Source organism: Stegodyphus dumicola, chromosome 6, assembly GCF_044657685.1.
Source record: "Stegodyphus dumicola isolate Sdum_Otavi_A_Nest chromosome 6, ASM4465768v1".
NCBI classification, from domain to species: Eukaryota; Metazoa; Arthropoda; class Arachnida; order Araneae; family Eresidae; genus Stegodyphus; species Stegodyphus dumicola.
In genome coordinates, this window is record NC_140773.1 from 172,675,373 (window position 1) to 172,697,460 (window position 22,088).

At 33.6% G+C, this 22,088-nt stretch overlaps 1 protein-coding gene across 4 annotated transcripts in view; it reads right to left on the reverse strand.

The window, feature by feature from the left end:
- LOC118197636 (cytosol aminopeptidase-like) overlaps positions 1-22,088 on the reverse strand; it is a 183,322-nt gene that overhangs the window by 58,308 nt on the left and 102,926 nt on the right. For all 4 annotated transcript variants that reach the window (XR_015041762.1, XR_015041763.1, XR_004759631.2 and 1 more), the window contains exons 6-10: positions 16,932-17,034; positions 10,440-10,607; positions 8,187-8,342; positions 7,920-8,044; positions 4,719-4,807 (exon numbers count right to left, since the gene is read on the reverse strand). Coding sequence is in view for 1 of the 4 variants with exons in the window: in XM_085819159.1 (XP_085675285.1) it covers positions 4,719-4,807; positions 7,920-8,044; positions 8,187-8,342; positions 10,440-10,607; positions 16,932-17,034 (641 nt within the window). In the remaining 3 variants the exon portion in view is untranslated. The remainder of the gene's footprint in view (positions 1-4,718; positions 4,808-7,919; positions 8,045-8,186; positions 8,343-10,439; positions 10,608-16,931; positions 17,035-22,088) is intronic.

Below are 22,088 nucleotides of genomic sequence, written 5' to 3' on the forward strand. Positions count from 1 at the left end.
TCCGGATTATGGGTGTCCGAATTAACGACTTTTGGCTGTAGTTCATTTTAAACGAGAAATCAATAGAGTAAAACGAATTTTTCTTTAAGGTTACGCACCTTGTCCACATATTTCAACAGTTAAAATGTCCATACTTCACATTCACACAACTAAATGAATTTCAATACAAACATATAAATGACACATTAGTTTGAAATGGAATTACAAGACTTGAACTCTTTCAAAAATCTCATTTTTATTTCAGAACAATTATTCAAAATATATATTGAAGTAACTCTTTTTGTGAACTGTTATAATAATTTAAAAAAAAACAATACTTTTAATCAATGCACACAGCTAAAACAAAAATTATATTAAATTTCTGTGTTTTTACAGTCATTGCTAGATACCTGTTTAAGTATTTATCCTATGCTAAAAGAAATTATTTGTAAATTAGGTGATGCTGAATTCTTTAAAAGTTATTCATGGGTTCCATGCAAGTTACATTTACTTTTGCAGAAGAAATTTTGCTTCACAAATTTTTCACATACATAAATGTTTGTGTTGAAGGCTTTCCAGTATTTTCCAGTTTGGGCACGAAAATTGTCCTCAGGTCGGCAGATGGTTCGGCTGGATTTGATATTTTTATTTATGACCCTCCCAATGTAACATCTTTCTCTAACGGTCGCTGTTTCCCCGCTACTAATTAAGCGTGACAGGAGGTCGGAGGGAACAACAGTACAGAATATTCTGTCCTCAACGATTTCGAGACAGAAAATGTAAGGCAGGAAAAATCATTTGAAACGCTTTCGGATTCATCAAAAGCTGGCAAAATAATCCGTGTGTGACGATTTGGAAAGTCATCTTTCAGTACGGAAAAATCCGTTCGTAACACTGAGAGGGTTAAAAGATATTTCTCTTGATGCGGAATCAAAGCATGAGGATGACATCTGATACATGCTGTGAAAAATTTTGAATTTACTATCAACTTGAAAATTAGAACTAATATTTTTCCAGAATTCAATCGAGTAAATCTACAAATTCAAAAGGAATTCCTCTTCCCCGTTCTGTGTAGTTAATGAAAGAACTTGCCAAAACTGAGAAATTATAAAAAATGAGAGAAAAATTCTATGGAATATTGGATACAAGAGTCTAAAACAGTAGCCGAAAAAATTGCAATTGAGTCTATTCTAACGAAGAAAAAATTTCACAGCACAAAAAGCAATCTGATGAACCGTTGGAGGACAAATCACAAACACTTTAACCTGTTCAGATCAAAGTTTCAGCAAATTAAAACACATTAAAAAATATCTACGATCATCAGTGAGCCAGGAGTATTTATCAAGTCTTGCAATTCTGGCAACCAAAAATCAAACCGCAGATCAAATTATGACAATTCCATATGCTTATTTGCAAAACAAAAGGCTTACAGAGTAAAATTTAAATTTTTGTTACTAATTCTGTGATATTTTAATAGCGTTAAGGCAGGTAAGAACTTAAAATTACTTATGAAATAGGAAGTATGAAAAACAAGACAGGAAGCATGAAGTGATAGCCCATATACTGTACAATCTTTTCAGAATTTTTCCTTTCCACAATAGCCCACTTTTTGTATGCAATGGCCCCATTAATGGCTGAGCGATAAAAGCTGCTGAGCACTAGTAGTTCGGTCTGAGAGTCAAGTATACGTGAATGTGCTGGCTATATGAGCATTTCCGTAATTTTTCCCGTGTGTAACACACATAAGAGCTAGTTTTCCTTACAAATTTTTTTCCACAGGGCATTCCTGCTTTTCCATGCAGTGCCTAATGATGAAACATATAGTACATAATCTGACAAATGTCCTCAGCAGTGGCCAAGTCATTAAGACCGCTGAATACTGGTAGTTCAACCTTGCCTGGGTTCAAACCCAGGTGAACGGGCTGGCTGCATGGTTTGTTTTCATGGATTTCCTCATGTGTAACGTGAATACAAGCCAGTTTCATTTAAAAATTTCCTCCACGAAAGCACCTCTTCTCTAAGCAGATAGCCCTCCTGTCTTTGCCATATCATATAATCTAACCTAATGTAATTTAACCAGTATGCAATAACACGGAATAGTGAGAAGCCCCTTCCCCCTAGAGCGGAAGAACTAATGGTTTCGAGGACTGGAGGGTTAGAAGCACTTCAGGATTAGAGTTAGGATTAGCAATTAGCATTAAATCCGAAAGTAAGCTCACCAGAAAGGCGGTTCTCCTAGGAGGGGACGATTTTCTAACTATGTAACTTTGGTACATACTTTTCCTTTATAACAAAAACAAACAAACAAACAAACAAACAAAAAAAGGCATGTAAGGAATTTAGTATAAATTGGAGCTTAGGTTTTTACTTCAAACCCTACCTATTTCTGTATTTATTAAACAAATTAAAACTTGTTAGAGAAACTTAAAGGATGATGAATGAGAGCGACAGTTTTAGCTTTTGCCCTACATCAGAAAAATCAAAGATCCGACAGTCTGCTGGCTTAAACAGTCAGTCCCCATGTGGATTTTGAGCAACATTTATTGCTACACAAAAAAAGGAGCTCACAGATATACATTATATCTTTGGGGCTGTGAACAAAAATAGAACAGCTTTCCAAAGGATGTATATAGAACAATTTCTAAATAAACATCTGCAAAAATCACTAAACTTTTAAGCGTATAAACAAGAAGCATTGAGAAAATGGCAGAGAAGCAGTTCCCTACTTTCAGATGTTATCTAATCAGGAGAGGATATAACAGAACTCCTGCAATAGAAGCTACAATATGTACATTTGAAGATAATATCATTACAAGCATGAGAGCTGTTGGATAAGCATTGGGTGTGAGCATACCAACCATTTCGACGGCTTAAAATGAAAAAGTTAAATAGATTAGGCTAGAGATTGAAACCAGGTCCAAAAACCCCAGTATCCAACAGTCTTAACCACTTGGCCATAGAGGGTTTAAAGTGGGAAAAAAATGTATCCATATAATTTACAGAGAGTGAAAGCAATGAAACTGCATGATTAGCTAGCTCTGCATCTTAACTTTTCTGCTGGAGCAAATCCTGATTTTCCTTCATATATATTACTTCCGATGAAGTTATGTTTATTCATTGAGATAGGTTATTTATCTGCAATTCTCACGTTGAGGTGCATGATAATCTACATGACATAAGGTAACATGCCTATCAGGAAAGTTTCCCTGTTGATATTTCAGCTAGTGTGGTACAGAATACTTAGTAGGACCATACATTCCACCTTATCGCCTGAATGGCATCTTTCAATAAGATATTTTACCAGAACTTCCTTGATATATTCTTCGAGCTTTTTGCACATAAATGTGATTTTAACACAGTGGAATGCTAGCTTCTTTTAGCAGTAATGTTAGAAACAACCACAAAGCTACTTACACCTCTCCCTGATGACTAAATTTGACATGTATGCAAATCTTATTTTGGAAGAACTTAAGAACATGATCTACAAAAGTCCTACAGAGTCTCTTAAAGATTAACAGCTAGACTTTAAACTGCTGCTACTAGAAATGTGAGTGAAATATCAGAGAATCTGCTGATTTACAACAAACCAGGCATCACCACTGAGGATTTTATCCTCCTATTGATGAATTCATTTTGAAGCACCTACTGTAAAAAAAAACTAAATCATTAAAAATTTTGTTTCTTTTGACATCACGTGTTTCTTATCAACAGTCCAAAATTTTCTTATGTACTAGCACTTAACATGTATCTTTTTGATGTACACATTCCATTACAAAATCTGCTTATTTCTGTCCCTTCCACCTGCCTTTGCGTTTTTTTGATTGATTCTAATATGAAAATCACCCTTTTCCTACAATTTGAAAAATGAATTCATAATTTGATTAGCTCACATTGCATTCTAACTTACATGCTAGCAAAAAAATGCAGGATAAATCTCAGTGCTGGGTAACATCTGTTTTGAGTACTATGACAAAAACAAATTGCAGTAACTTTAATATGTAAAATATAGAACGTTTTGCATAGCATTAGAAAATGAAAAGGCTGATATTATCACTCATTAACTAAGTAAAAACTTACTTTTTGTAAGTTTCAACATTTAAGTTTAATTTTGCTTGCTTTTTAATATCATATATGATTTCATTTATATGTATTATTTCAACATTTCTTGTTCATATTTTATTTTCTGAAAAATCTCTCTGTCTTCATTTTAAAGTAAAAAAAAAAAAAAAGGATGAGTATAAATGTACTATTTTAAATTTTGAGAAATTCAAAATTTCTGAGAAATCAGATTAAATAATTTGCCAGCAAGCCTCTCTTTTTATGCTTGACTCAAACAAATTAGCAGAAATACAACTTTTCACAGAAAATTAATATAACATGTAAAATTTGGTTTGCTTGTAGTTGCAAGAAACAGGACTGCTCTTATTCTTAACTGCTATGGAAAGAAATTTCATAAAAAATGAATTTCTATATAATGGAAGAAACTAAATTTGCTAGCACATTTTAAATAATTTTTATGCTACAGAAATAATAATATTAGTATTTCTTAAAAATAAAGAAAATCTAAACAAAAAAATTTAACAAATTTTTCATTTCAAAAACCAGTTGTTTTCAGTAAAAACTAACTGCTGTTGCATTACATCCCAGCATTTAAAAAAAAGAATAATCATATAGACAGAGTTCCTCAGTTCGAAATGCTCAATAAGACCTCAATTCTAAATAACTCAATAAAAACATACTTGAATTGACTTTCCATTCATTGCATAGGCAACATCTCCAGGTTTACTAGCTTTTCCACTGGGTAAATTCTCACAGAGAGGGATAAAGCCTATAAATAAAAGATTAAAAAACGGTTATCCTTATAAAATATAACACAAAATTAAACGATATTTTTATCATTTAATTTTGTGTTATATACCTACATATCTACAGATCATACTACAAATGCATGCTTTATCCAAATAGCTCTTAATCTGTGAAATGCAGGGGTTAAATGATTTAGGGTTACAATAAAATTTTCATAAATTAACATATCAAAATTATATATATAAGTAATAAATATTAGTTATTTCATGCTTTAGTTTTGTTATGATCATTTTGAGTTTTAAATAGTTGCATATTGCCCACAATATGTCTTAAAATAAATTACCAATGATTTTGCATTTATTAAGGTCCCCGATTCTAACTTTTCACCAACCCATTCATAACAATATGCTACATTTAGTATATGTCATAGCAATAAGTGGCATGAACGACTACTAGCAACATGCAATGTTACCCTATATCATGTTGCATGCAATGTTGTTTAGTGCAAGTTGTATATATTTGAGCTGTCCTAACTTAAAAGGAATTACTGCATTTCTCCATACATGCTTTCATAGTGTAAATGGTTAATTAACTGTGGAAGATCCATGGTTCAAATCCTGGTGAGGATACAAATGATTTTCAAGTTTCCTTGCTCCTAAATTCTTAATGCACTAGTAAACTGGCACTCAAATTAAAATGTGATAGACAATAAGCCATCAGCCCTTGGATATGGTCAACTGAGTTTCATGTCTCTTTAAGTAAAATAGAATATAAAGAATTATGATTTTCCCTGCAGACTCTCATGATGTGAACATTTAACACACACCCAGCTAACAATGGAAGATTCATGGTTCATATCCTGGTGAGGACGCAGTTATTAATTTTCATTTTCCTGGATCCTAATAGCCTAATATACTTATACAGATGCTGTGAAGAAATTTTAAGTGTCTCATAGCTTTTATGACATCTACAACTGGAAACCTATTAATCAGAATGCAAATAAGAGATTTTGGAATATTTTACAACTTTTAACTTATAAGAATTTATAACATTTAACCAATATGCATGCAACTGACAAATGGGAAAAATTGTTTTTAATATTTATTGCTTGCAAATAAATGTGTTTTTAATGAATGCAGAACTTTTGCTTTGATGATTGCCTAAATAATGAACGTAAATCAGAAAAATTAAATTTTGTTATTTGTTTATATTAAGGTTTGTTTTCAAATTGGAAATTCTGGTACAAAATATCTGATACATTTCACAAAGCCTTTGATGACAATTCTTTATCCAAAGCAAACATTTTTTAATTCCACAAGTTGTTTAAGGAAGATAGAACATGTCAAAGATAAACACAGTCAAGGACAAAGAATGTATCAATGATTTGCTCTAGTAGACCATCCACTTCAATTAATAAGCAAAATGTTGATCAAACCAGAAGTCTGATGCTTAGAGAAAAATGGTAACATCACATCGTTTATGCTTTCAGCACATTACTTCTCAAATTGTTTCAAAAACAACATGTTCAAGTCACACAGGAAATTATACTTTCTCAAAGTAGTTCCTTCTAAATCACAATAATTATGATGAACTATGGCTCTATGCTTTTCATGCAGAAATAACTCAACAATCAAATAAATGATGCTTGAAAGGTGAATCAAGACTGAAAAGACCACATCAAGGTTAACTAAAAATCAAAGTAATGTTGACTAGTTTCTTCAATTGTCTTGGTGCTGAATTTCTACCAAGTGACCAAAATCTTAACAAATAATATTATTTGAATATTTTGTGAGAAAATGACTTAAACTGTGATGAGATGATCATGCATTAGCTCACAATACTCTTTCTTCATGAATTTTAGGCCAAAATTCTACAATATGCTCTTCAAGCTCTGTATTCATCTGACATAGCAATGCGAGACTCTTTCTTACTTCCATAATTAAAACTGTCATTTTGTACTCACCATTTTAAGTTGATTGACACAATAAAATTCACTGCAAGTCCTGAAGGGTTTTCATAAAAATAGTATGATACAGTGCAGATAATGATTTATGCTTTTATTAATTAGTAATAGCATTATCTTTTATACTTCTTAGTCTCTTAGTAGACTAATTAGTAATAGTACTATCATTTCTACTTCTTAGGCTGTTAGACATCTTGATAGGCAATACTATATATAACTGAATAAAAGATATTCAGACTATAAAACCAAATATCTAATTTTGGGAGAAATACCTGGAATACTGTATACTAGTAATTTTGTCAGCATCATGACAGATTCAGAAACAAAAGGGAGGAGATTCAAAACATGCCAGCTTAAGGAGTAGCTATATCATATGTGCTAGATTAAAGAGGTAAAATCTGAAATTTTGATTCATCTTCTACTGGAAGTTTACCAACAACTACAACATCTTCCAAAAAAAAAAAAATTCTAATCCTGCCTTCCATTAGTAAATGCCTAAAAATGGCAATTTTTCATTAGTCAAGCAAAGAAAGTGGATGAGTATGCAGTAAAAATTGTTGAAAATGCTACCAAAATGAAAACATATAAATACCGGTTTAATATACATATAGTCACCGAAAATAGGTAATATGGTGTTTGTCACTTTCTTTTCTATACCCAAAGAAAATCTCTTTTCAGCAATAGCACTCACTTTTAGATCATCAAAAATTATTCATTTTCAGAAGCTTCTTCTAATGAAATTAATTCCACATATACAAAGGATCATACACATAAAAAGAAGATAAAATGTCAGAAATGTGAAGGCCGAAAGAATTACATTTGCATCCATCAATGTGAATAACACCTATATCCACTTCCTCCAATTACTGAATGCCTGTCTTCAAAGCATTAATGACTATTTTTTAATGTTTCACATTACATTCAAAATAGCATTAGAAATGTTTTATATTACATTTCAATATGGCTTTAGTTATCTCATCTTTGCCACAGCAAATTATTAAATTGAATCTTAGTGTCATTCAAAATAATGTCTTCAAACAAATAGTCTGAGCAACAAAATAAATGCCAGTCAATGTTACCTAATCAGAAACTCTATGAAACTATAAAATCCTACATGAAAAATAACTTAAATTAATAAACTAAATAATTATAAAATTGCAGCATAATTCACCTTTTAAATTAACTTTCAGATTTAAAGCATTTGCAGCCCAAATAGCTGCAGCCACACAAGCAGCTCCTCCCATATCACCTCGCATCTTATCCATATTGGAAGATGGTTTCAAAGATATTCCTCCACTGAAATATAATAAATACAAAAATAGATTAATCAAGATGAAAAAGATTTACTATTTTAGAATAAAAAATACCAAATAATAAAAAGCATTTTTATCATCAAAAATTACTTTCCTTTTATATAAAGCCAAAAATGCAAACATACCTATCAAATGTGATGCCCTTTCCAACTAAGGCAATGCTTTTGTCATAATCAGGTTGACCATTATAGTGAATTTCTAAAAATTTAGGTGGTTCATCAGAACCCTTAGTAACACTTAAAAAGGCTCCCATTTTTTTAGATTTAATCCAGTCTTCATCTCTAAATTAATAGATAACATTAACAATTACACACAAGAATTAAATTCACATATTTTATGCAATATTATCAAAATCATGTTTTTTAATTATATAAGGTTTATGAATTATCTTTTCCAGAGTTTTAAAAGAACAGAATTATGTATGGAGTTTTAAATTGTACAAGATTTTTGTTAATTTTTATTTACAATTCTACTGACAAACCAGTGAATTAGATATAACTAGCATGCTGGCAGTACAGCATTACACAGTTCTGGCTAACAAATTCATCCGATTTTGTATTTCACATTCAGAGTAATATTTGAGTTTCTGATGAGTAAGACCAAGATTTCAACTGATTTGACCATAGCCAGATTGTCAAGGCCAGATGTATGGGTTACGCAAGCACTGAACTTTTCATACGCCACCATATATATCAAAAGTCTACTATAAGCAACCGGATCCTGATAAAACCACTGTTGCCAAAGTTAACTGTCATACAGTAAAATATGTTGATGAATGGATTCACTACCAGTTAGCTTAAATGTAAGAGCAGATAGATGGGCCACCCAGAAGATACTCATAAATTCAGTGCTGAAAAGCATAAAAGTATGAGGAGTCATACCATTACCTTGCTTTGGGGTGCAAAAACCATTATGTCACTAAGGTACTTCTCCTCAAACACGACACAAAGCAAAGAGATCAACAAGGATGAAGAAACACCATCACTGGACTCTCAAAGCATGCAAAACAGTCGAATGGATTGATGACTCTAGGTACCAGTTAATATATATCGATGGCAAACTATAAGTAGCCCACAAGATGATGGATCTCTCTTGCCAGGGTGCAGTTCAGGTAATTCAAGGTGGTAGCCTCATGTGCAGAATGTTTACATAGAAGAAATGGATATTTTGATATCATAATTTCTTATGAGGGCACAATATAGAAGACTGCCAAATCAGATACACTCATTTGTTTCTCTACACCAGCTTTCAGAAGCAATGCATCTACAACAGAACAACACATGAGCCCATTGTTCCTAAACGGCTCAAGGAACATTTCATGAACATGAGGATGTTTGCCTAGCCCTTTAGGTCACTGACCTCAGATCCTATTGAACATATCTAAACTGCTATCAAGAGAGATATGCATACATTGAGCTCTATGAAAATGTGAGGAGCTGTGCAGCAGACACGGGCTATCATAAACCCTTAATACTTCCATTATCTTGTGGAATCCATACTGTGCATGCATCATCACAACAAAAGCAGACACTACATGCTATAAGGCAGCATTTCTAATTCAGGTGTTCATCAGTGTATTTAAGATATTATAAAGAAATTTTAATGCAAAGAAAAAAAAAGCCCTGAACAATTAATGCAGAAAAATAAACTCACAAAGGAGCACGGCAAACATTTGAAAGATATTCGATATTATTTCTAATAATCTACTATGTTGTATTTTGGCCCTGGATTTACGATACATATGTATATCAATGCTTGGAACAGCTTTTCATATTTCAGTTAATCATCAAAATGAAACATATTTGATACTCTTTAACAGCTTTTGAATAGCAGAAAACTTTTTAAAGTATTTCTATAAAAAAAACAGTATTTCTTTAAAAAATCAGTCCAAAAAAATGGATTTTGAACTATGGTATAAACAGAGAAGTTTCATTATTCCATCATTCGGAAACAATTAAAGAGTAGCAAAATCTCTCTACTTTCCTTATATTTGCTGAGAATTGTACTGTTATATCAACAACCTATTACTCTGTCTATCTTTTTTTTTTCGGGGGGGGGGGCTAGGAAGATTAAAGTAAAAATAACAGTGGAGTGGTTTCATTTAAAATGAGCATTATACTAGTTTTTAACTAAAAGTATTTTTCAGAGAAATATTAGATTGCCTAATGCAAACCCTTATACTTTTCCGCATGCAAATTTCATGCTTTCATCTAAAAAAGATGACTTAAATTAAAATTTCATTACTCTTAGTTAAAACTTGTATCATAAAAGAATCATAATCATATATAAAAATCCTAACTGTAAGCTGTAGCAGCTGATTTTCAAGCTAGAGCAGCACAATTAAAAAACAAATAAATAAACCATGAAATATATGCTACCTAATAATTACTTCCACAGAAGTATCCTTAAATTTTTCCGCAACAGTTTTTGAAAAAATAGTCGGTGTCATAAGATTTGCTGGAGTTTCTGTCAGAGAGCGAGCAAAATTTTGACTTTCAGCAAAAAGCAAACCTCTTTTAAATAACATCAAACTTTCTTCTAGTACACTAAAAAAGAATAACACACATTAAAAATAAAACTTCCAAAACTATGAATAAAAATTAACACATTTTATCACTGCATGCCTAAATAATGCAACAGTAAAAATGCATAACATAGGAAATCTTTTAGAATTTTTTTAAAATTATATGCTCTTTAATACTGAAAAGACTCCATATATATATTAAAAATATAATACTCCAATACAGTCAAAAGTCGTTAATTCGGACACCCATAATCCGGACCTCAAAGCACGCATGCGCATAGGCGTTTACGCGTGCGCGCAAGACCTTTACGGTTGCGAATATACATGTGTGCATGAGCATAATACATTTACGCATGCGTGTTTAATGTATAACGGACGGTATAAGCTAAAATTATCTAATTATCTATTTCAGTTAGTGTTGCAGATTGCGTTGTTCTTTAATCTTCAAAATGGATCCGGCTTATTATTTTTTTGCAGACTGTTAGAGCAATTTTATAAAAGTAAGCTTGAACTTCCGATTATGTCAAATAGAATTTCCGATATATATTTACTAATATGTAAAGGATCTACAAAGCGAAAGTATGTTTCAAAGTCCATTAAACAGAAAGTGGAATTGCTGCAAAAAATGGATAAAGGCATATCCTTTGATTATCTAATCATTTTGAAATATGTTTATCAATTTCACGCTGCTCTGCGGGGGAAGGGAAACGACACGGCGCCCAATGAATTGGAAGTTGAACTGTCAGCACTATCCTTATCTTTTATTTGGCTTATAATTATTTACTAAATGTAGTATTTCATCTCAATGTACTCGGTCTTTGATATGATTTAAATCAAGTTCCTCGTCATTATAATTCGCTTCTGATAGTGGAGAAAGTGACTCAGAGGTTATTGAAAACAAAAAAATTTTGATAGACAAATTAGTTGGTATTCTCGACATAGCAATTATAGGACTTGAACAGCAGAACTTTGTAAATAAACAAGGAATTATATCTGTTTAATAGAATTAAAGAGAAAGTATTATCACATGAAACGAAGCAAATTAAACAACTTACATTGAAAGAAATGTTTAATAAAGTAAACAAATAAATATTTAGCTTTTTCTTTTTGTAAATTTTGATACCCTTTAGATCATAATTGCTCTTTATTTCATAAACTACAGTTTCATATTTTTAATTTTATAATTTCTGCATGCCATCTTACCAAATTTAAACTGATGATCTATAATCCGGAAAAATCGATAATCCGGAATCGCCGAAGTTCCGACAAGTCCGGATTAACGACTTTTGACTGTATATATTAAAAAATAATGCAACAACAGAATATGAAAAGCAATTATAGTAAATAAATTCATTATTTTGAAAACCCTTTCAAGTGAATGTAATGCAATAACTTATGATGATGATCTCCACTGATGCATTTTTTTGCAATGTATCATGTCTGCTTGTCAGTACCCACATCAGTATGTCTTGCACATTATAAAATGTTGTATATGTTATATGCATCAACAATAGTAAAACTAAGTTAAAGGAAAATGTGAGGAGATTAGATTAATTTCTGTTTACAGATAAAAGGAAATTAACTTGGAATGAGAAGCACAGTAAACACAAAAGGAAATGTGTATCAATCTTTATGAACATCAGAAAAATTTTATGGTATAATGTTCTTGAAATCAGTTTCAGCATTAAAATAGTTTGTAATACACATTAAGCAAAATTTTAATAGGTTATCAATTATCTGCAACCCCATTCTAACTCACTGGTGACTTGGAAAGAAGCCGTGATTTGGAAATCTTAAAGGTACAATTTTGTTCATAAATGGTAATAAAAAGAAAACATTTTACAAGAAAAATGAAAATTTGTATGAACAATATTTACTTTTCTACAATGCTCACTGTTCAGCAAAATGATAGTTAAATTTAAAGCATGTAAATCTACATGTTCTCAATCACATGTGTGTTACATACGTGTACTAGTTGGCTCTTATCGCATGCATATTAAAAAATGCAGGAAAAAAAAAATCTGAAAGGTTTCAGATTTTAAATTACATCCATAAGGAGCTTTTTTTAACATTCTGTGTGTTAACTTTATTTATTAAACATCATGTTCTTTGCATTTAAACCATAAAATTCAGTTCAATAGCAGTGTCACAAAATAATTTTAAAATGAGCATAATTTTTTTAATTTCCGATACACAGTTCTGCGCGCTGCAGATAAAAAGGCTCCCCCACCCCCCGTAGAGTGTTGCCATTGCTCGCTTTTAAATCATTGAGTTTGTTACTCAAAAATTCGTTAAAGCTTTACAAAACATAAAATCAATAATAAAACAAATTCCAAATTTGGTTTTCTACATACCCATATTCGTAGGAGGATTACGTCATTCAAAATTTGATGGCCCTGTGTACCATTGTTTTATAAAAATGCAAGAAATAAACATACATTTATCCAGATTTTTCATTATTTAATTTCTTCAAATATAATGCACGACTCTAACATTTAGTGACAACAGTTTGAAAAGTGAATGTGAATCGTTGTTTATAATGATTCAACACAAAATCGAAAAACAAAAACAATAAAACAATAGTTCTTCAGGGATAAAGCCCCCTTTGGACTAAAAGTTCAATAATTCTACTGTAAATAGAAACTGGAGTGTGAATAACCAGACAGAGCTGAACTTTTGCATGAAATGTCATGACCTTTTCTTTATCTGTTTTAGGCAATTCCAGCATAATTTTTTTTAAAAAAAGGACTTCCTATCACATTTATTATGTTACTAAGGTTTGCAGCATTATACTTAATATGATAGTACATAAACCAGAACTGCAGAGGTAATTTTACAGCAATGTTTAACCCTTTGCGGCGCACTATACGTTAACGTAGGAATTTCAACAAAAAAAGTTGTATGCAGTCTATTTAGTCCTAAAGGAGTATACAGGTAAAATTTTGTAAAAATTGCACTTACCGTTTTAATTCTGTGGGTGTTCCATGAGGTGGAACACTGCACCGCCAGAGCTTTTAAAAGTGCGATTAAGCGAGCATTGCAGTAAAGCACGAAAATGAGTAGAAGCATTTGTATAAGAATGAAAAAACTCTGTATTATGGCTGTATACATGGTTTCCTGAATATACACAATATTCTTGAATATATACAGATAAATGAGATAAATATCTATATACACAAGTCCTACATATAAAAATATTTACAAATTTTTGAAAAGAGTTAGACCTCTCCGCGCCATTTATGGAAAATTAATAACAAAAAAATTAACTACGATTAATATTAACAATAAAGAAAAACAAGCCTATAATATATACATACACGAAAAATATCTAAACAATTATTGAAAATAAATGGGAATGAGACTAAAATGCGACAGCAAAAAATTCGTGCAGGTCTAAGTAAAGATGAGTCAAGCTACTAATAAAATTCCCGCCTAAATTTTTATCCAACATACACACATACACTGGTGTGCAAAAATTAAGGACGAAGTCGAAAAATTAGCATATCAGCTGAACGAAGAGGCAGAGCGGACAGACAGACCAATCCGAGATTAAGTAAGATGATGTACGGTAGCACATGCGCAGATATGCAGGTAGACGTAATGGGGGAGTGTCTGAGTAGTATAAAGCATGTTGTCGGTGTAAGATCAGTATTTCTGGCAAAGAGATTGCACGCCGTATAGCAGTTAAAATCACACCGAGTTGCTGCCTCTGCGAGAAATGGCGAATAATCAATCTGTTAGACGACATCTGGATGCTTTTACCCCAGGTCGAATCATTGGGAAGTTGGAGGAAGGCCGCAGTGTGACAAGTGTGGCTGCAGAGTTCGGAATTGCTAACAGCATCGTTTCACGACCTTGGAGACAATTTCAAACTACAGGAACAGCTATCTGGGGGTTTAGTAGTGGTCGTCCACGAGGAACCACACCCGCAGATGACCAGTATATTGCCTTACAGGCCAGAAGAAACAGGCGGCAGACAGCGGAAGAAATCGCTAGACACACGACACAGGCGACTGGACGACCGACATTGCGTTTTACCATGGCCAGAAGACTGCACGGTGGTGGTCTGTTTGCACGACGCCCTGTACGGTGTGTACCTCTAATGCCTGCCCATCGGAGAAGGCGTTCTCTGTGGTGCCGGGAACACCGGAATTGGAGAGACAATGAATAGGGACGAGTACTCTTTACAGATGAGAGCAGATTCAGTCTGAGTAGCGATTCTCATCGCATACTCATCTGGAGAGAGCAGGGAAGCCGCAATCATCCCTCGAACATCATTGAAAGGGACAGGTATGGAGGTGGTGGTGTTTGCGTTTGGGGAGGCATCATGCTTGGTAGTCGTACAGACCTTCACATCTTCGACGCAGGTTCAGTCAACGGGACCCGTTATTGTAACGAGATTCTTCTTCCATATGTGCATCTTTTCAGAGGCGCTATGGGTCTGCAGTTCCTTTTCATGGACGAAAATTCACCATGTCATCGCACAGTAGCTGCCGAACAGCTCTTAGAGAGTGAGGATATTGAACGTATGGATTGGCCGGCACGATTTCCGGATCTCAATCCCATCGAGCATGTATGGGATTTTCTAGGCAGACGCTTGGCAGCTCGTACCTTACCACCAGTAACGATTCCGGAGCTTCGATTGGCGCTGCAAGATGATTGGGCAGCAATGCCTCAACAACTCATTGACACCCTCATTTTCAGCATGGGCAGACACTGTGAAACCTGCCTAGCAGTCAGGGGAGATCATATCCCCTATTAAAGACCGGATGTTTCTTGCTGGACACCCATCGCAGGGATGTTTCGGCCTTCAGTCGCATTGCGCTCCATGCTACTTTTTCAATAAAGCTTGTTTTTATCCCTCTGATTTCTCTTTTAGTAAGTGTTGCTTACATTACTCATGTCCTTACGTATTGGGGATCTTACGGTATTAAATGTGTTGACTTGGAAAGCTTTTGTACAAAGTTATATTGAAAAAACCGTCTCGTCCTTAATTTTTGCACACCAGTGTATATTTACATAATATTCATAGGCTGTTTATCATTCAACACACTAATGATATAACATTTACTATTATTCAGCAAAGCTGAAAAGGCTGGGTACTTTTCTGTTAAAGCCACACCATTTCGTGCCTGTTTCTTTTAGTATTATCATTATTATTGGCATATTTTGTAGGTACCAAGCATCACATTTTTTGTTCGGCTTCTTTTCTGGTGTAATCATCTCTATAATATCACTCATGCAACCATGTTTTATATTTAATCATCACATTTTCATTTATTTATTAATATTTTTTACGGTAACAGATTTCATTATTTGGGATTTGCCAAAAAATGAATTAGTTGCCCTTCTGTTTTTTTGATCTTGCAGGAAAGAAAAAGGTGTCTGAACACAAATATGGTTTGCTGGATCCTGCATTTTTTTTTTTTTTTTTTCTTTTATGATGCATTATTTATTTACTTATAGTATTAAGAATTAATGCCTGTTGCATTTCACAACAGCTTAAAATGAATCACAACACATAATGGTTGATTCAAATACTTACATTTAAGAAGTATATGCCAAATCCTTGTTATCTCTTCCCAGCATTAAAATCAGTCAATACAAAATAATTGTAGAAATTTACAAATAGAAAAAAAATCGAGTAGGCCATATTCTTTTCCCACAAGAGGTTTTGGGGAAGCTGTGTCGTGACACTGCAGAATGCTTCATTGTTGCTGTTCCTGATCATTCTGACAACACTTTAATGACTGTAATCAGGGAGAATGTACAGATGGAACTGTAACATTTCGAGCGCAGAATTGGATATAACAACTTCAATTTGCAAGTCTTTAAACATAAAATCTACACAGTAAACCAATTTTTTAACTTTTAACAATTTTTTTTTTTTAAGTAAAAGCTAGAAAAATATTTAAAAAAAAAAAAATTCTGGGATAAAAAATGTAAATTAATTTAAAAAAATGCATAGAATGGCTTTAACAGAAAAGTATGTAAAACTGACAGGTATGCTATTTAAAAAAAAAAAAAAAAAAAAACAGCATGACAGAGATATGACACAAATTTTCAACCTCTGTAAAAATTTTAAATATCGTAAATGATTTACATACAGGTGGCAAAAGAATGCAAATTAGAATTTTTAATTGGCAGTATGGTATTTTCATTCGTTCAATTGTACGATACATGTATAAATAGCAACCAAATATTTTACTGTAATGAAATACCAAATCATAACTTTACATGCTAAAATATTCCTAAAGATCTTATATATACATATATAATTAAAAATTTTGCTCTTTTATAAATAAAAAAAGACTATACAAATAAAAAAAAAGACTAAAATTTTTACCTAGAGGACTTGTACAAATGTAATTGACTTTTTGGTTTACGAGATGATTTTTGTTTTAACTCATCATAAGAATAAAGAGTTAAAGCAGCAGCTTCTGCAACACCTAAAAAATTTATCAATAAATAAAATAGTAATGGAATTTTCTTGTCCGATCACACAAATACAGGTAGATTGCCTTTAAAAATATAAAACATGCACAGGTACAGGGTGGTTATATTTAAAGTGACCCTATTCAGACACTTATAGATCTTGTTCTGGCTAGCGGATTTTGATGAAACTTGGTAAATATGTTATATGGACTATGGGGAAAAGATTTCTGCAATTAAAAAACAGTTCAAATTTTGACCACCAGACGGCAATTTTCAAAACTTCCTTATGCAAATTAGTCAAACCTATACAGAGACTTGCAGCCAGAGCCAGAAAAGCATTCTGTGTGCCTTTGTCATCGTTAATCATGCCCTTAAAGAAGAAAGATTGAGCTTTACTGGTAAAACTGTTTTATCAGGCCACTGTTTTCATGCACGATGAAGCAAATCCCCACATTGGATGCCAAGTCAAAGAACTGCTTCATGCTAACTTTGGTGAGAATCATGTAATAATATCCAAAGCTCTTCCGGATGCCTGGCCTCCTCGTTCATCTGACTTAAATCCCTGTGATTTCTGGTTATGGGGATTCCTAAAAGACTGTTTATGGAGGAGGAATTATAACTGAGTTGAAAGCCAGCATTACACACCATCTTGTTGAAATCCCTCGAGAGTTATTTCGCGCTACTATTGAACACACTATAAGGCACTTTCAACATGTAATCGATGATAATAGAGCACACATTGAGCACATTCTGTATTGAATAAATTTTAATGATTCTAACATATTTTTTGTCCTTCTTTAGACATCACAATTCTCCCTGGTGGTCAAAATTTGAACATTTTTTTATTATTATTGCAGAAATCATTTACCCATGGTCCATATAACATATATACCAAATTTCACAAAAATTCAATAAGTAGAATGGGTTCTAGAGTGGTCTCAATAGGGTCACTTTAATTATAATCACACTGCACAAAAAAGTAATTTCATTTTTGATGGCATTATAGCAAATATAAACTAAAATAACATAGTCTGTTCCCAAAAGCTTCTTCAAATTGGTAAGATTATCAAGACCCAAGCTCAGTCTATCTTACAAGTATCAAAATTAAGATAATACAAGAATAGGAACAGATAAATTAAAGTACTTGTATACATAATATTTCCAGATATTCTCTAAAAGTTCTTAGTTAAACAATAATTTGTGGTTATGGAAAACTCATAGCAGAAGGGGAAAAAAAAAAAAAAAAAAGCTTGCTTTAATCTACCAATTTTTACTGATATTATAAGTGTTTATTTACTGTACAATGTACCCAGAAATTTCCCTAAGATTTTCACCTACAAATGTAGTTTTGGTCTCCTGTAAAAGTACCGTATTTGACGGCATATAAGACGCACCCTTATTTAGAAGACCACACACAAGGAAAAAAGTTTCAATAGTCCGCGCGACAGCGCGTTACCACAATAACTTAAAATGTGGTTTCTTTTAGTTCTCACGTTTCGTAAAAGCCAAATAAACAATCATTGAATGCCACTTAACCAAACATATTTTTATTAAGGAAAATTAACAAACGGCAAGCTATTTTGAACTTGATATGTAAATTTTAATAATGAATAAATGAATGAACGGCAAGCAATCAAACATAATACAAAATAAAGCAGAAACAACAAAAAACACAGATTCAAGGAAAACGTTGCCTATCATGAAATTAGACTTTAATCACTTTCAAAACCATAAAAATCTTTTTCACTATCATCATCGAAAACGAGAATATTGTCAACACTACTGTTTCCGTCATCGCTAGTATCACCTTCTTCGAATAATGCGTCGTCTTCTGTTCCGTCAAGAGCATTACTGATTCCGCACTTCTTAAAGGACTTAACAATTACTTCACCCTTTACGTCCTCCCAATCTTTTTACCTACTCGCACATTTGTGAAACAGAGGCCGCTTTATTCTACCTAAGGCTGTGAGGGCGTGATGTGGCTCTCCTATCCACTTGTTCCATCATTCTCGCACTTTTTCCTTAAATGGCTTATTCACCGATACATCTAAAGGCTGCAATTGGCTAATGAGTCCACCAGGAATGACAGCAATCTGGGTTTTTAATTCTCTCACTTTATTCTTTATGGTTTCAATTCTATGGGCACTAAACTGATCCAAAGCCAAAAGAGAGGGTTTTCTTAAGAGTCCACCAGGTCGCCTTCCCCATACGTTCTGTAACCACAGTTTCATTGTCCATCCAGCATTTCGGATGAACATTAACAATTACACCCGTTGGAAGTTTTTCTTTTGGATGAGTTTTTCTTTTGAATATGAAAGACGGCGGTAGTTTTGTGCCATCAGCACAACATGTTAAAATTACCGTATATTGGGTTTTTTCATGATCTGTGGTTTTTATGGTTAGTGATTTAGACCCTTTAATACTCACAGTCTTTTTGGATGGTACATCAAATGTGAGTGGAATTTCATCCATATTTCCTATTTTACCGAGCTCAAAAGAAGTTTTCTTGCGTGCATTTATAACAAACCTATGAAATGCTTGTATTTTTTCTTCATAATCTGCTGGCATTTTCTGTGCAATAGTTGTTTTTGTGCACTTTGATAAGCCTTGCCTTTTCATGAACCTGTAGCACCAACCCTCAGACCCTGAAAAGTTCTGATTTCCAAGTTTTTCTGCAAATCCTTTTGCCTCATTGACTATCATTTTGGTTGAAACATCCCAGATTTCCTCTTATCTATCACCTACATTTTTACGGCATATTTAAGTTCAGGCCATGATGGAGCTGGGCATCGAAGGTTATGTTTTTGTTTTTTAGCAGTCTTCAGTTGATCTTCCTGCAGTCGCCAAGTAGGTATCATTTTTTTCGGTAGGTGGTGGACCGAAATGCCTTGCAGCTGCTCTGTTTCCCTGCACTTTGGCGTAGTTTAACACTCCTAGTTTATACTGAATTGTATAGCTTAATCTCTTGTTTCCTGTAGTTATATTTTCCAGGGTATTTTTTTAAAACAAATAGTTATAAGCACCAGTACCGACATGTTTATACAGAGTAGCACCTATACCGACATGTGTGTCGGCTGAGTCAAAGAAAGGGAAGGCTCCATAGACGTAATGTGACCATCGAACCTGTTCGAACTTCGACATCAGCTTCGAGCTTTGGCACTTTTTCGTGACAGATATTTCACGCATGCGCAAAATAATTATGGCAGATGTAGAAAAAGTTATGTGGATCTAGACCTTTATCCGGGCTAAAAATAGCATTCAGTATTGAAAAGTTAACCTGTGTCCTTCACGTATAAGACGCAGGTAACTTTTTTGAGACCAAATTTTGTAAAAAAGTGTGTCTTATATGCTGTCAAATACGGTAGTTACTTTAGAAATCATGAGTATCAGTGATGATGATTATTGATTAGCATAATGGCTTCATTCAACTCATGACTCTCAACCTAAGTTGAATCAAAAATACTCAAGCAAAAATGAAACTTCTAGTTTTTTTTTTTTTTTTAATTAATAAATGACAAACATGAAATAATAAAAATTAACAATTTATTGCAAAGATAAGGAAATCATTGGATACTGTAATAAGACAAAAGCTTTATGAAGAATGGATATATTACAGTTTATTCCATGAAATACTATTTAATAGATAAACTTTTAAAATATGGAATATAAATCTTTTAAGTAAAGGTGTAGCAGGGGAAAAATACACTGCTGGCCACCGTAAATGCAACACTATGAAAGAAGCATGCCAATAACACGAAATTTACAACATGCATTAGCAGAGGTGAGATATGCAAATGATTAGAATTCGAGTGCAGACGCACATCACACGCGCCTGTGGAGCCACTTCAAAGCGCTATTTAAGGCTTGGAGTTTTTGATGATTTCAAGTTAGCCATTGTGTTTTTCTTGTGGTTTAAAAAAAAAAAAAAAAAAATCAATTATGCCTCATAGTAAACAGCGATCATCGTTTGATCACGTATCCAAGTTCGACAGAGGGAGGATTGTGGCCTACCGAGAGTGTAGATTATCTTTCAGAAAATCAGTAGTTGTGTTGGACGAAACCAAACAACTGTAATGCGGATATGCGACCGTTGGGTGCAGGAGGGTACAACGGACCGACGCATCCACCTCAGTGCACCACTTCAGGTGATGACAGGAACACTGTGTGCATGGCAGTGACGGATTGCTCAGTCACATCATGATCCATAGCATAGCACATTCAATCTGTAACGCATCATCCAGTGTGTGCGCATACCATTCGACGCCGTTTACAGCAGAGTGGTCTGTCCGCAAGACGTCCATTGCTTCGTCTACCCTTGATGCAGAACCACAGATGTCTCCGCTGCCAATGGTGTGATGAAAGAAGGATAAAGACGGCAGAATGGAATGAAATTGTCTTTATGACGAGTCACGCTTCTGTCTGCAATACCACGATGGTTGGATTCCAGTCTGGAGATACCGTGGAGAGAGGATGCTGAACAGCTGCGTTATGCACCCCCACACTGGTCCTGCACCGGGTATTATGGTTATGGGGCGGTATTGGATATCACTCATGCACTCCTCTAGTACGCATTACAAGTACTTTAAACAGCCAGCACTACATCTCCGAGGTGTTGGAGCCAGTTGTCCTTCCTTACCTTCAGGGCTTGCCCACAGCCATATTCATACTTGCCAACCTATGACACTCAAAAATCAGGAGATTTTTCACAATGTTAAAAATACTTTTTAAATGATAAAAATATAGTTTTTAATGATGAATTAACTTTAAATAGTTACTAAGTCTTAAATGCAAGCAAAAAAAAAAAAAAAAAGACACTTTAATCAGTTTTCATACAAATGTTATGGACAGTGGCAGATTTTGCTTTTGTTATGAAAGAAACTTCATAATTTTGTTCATAGCAATTGCCACGTAGGCCTGCTTTCGCTAATAAAAGTTTTTCTAATGTATCATCACTAATATTAGATCTAAATTTAGTCCTCGTTTTCGCAACAACACTGAAAATCCTCTCACACTCTGCATTACCATGGGGAACTGTCAAGATGGCCAACATAATTCTAGAGAGTTCACT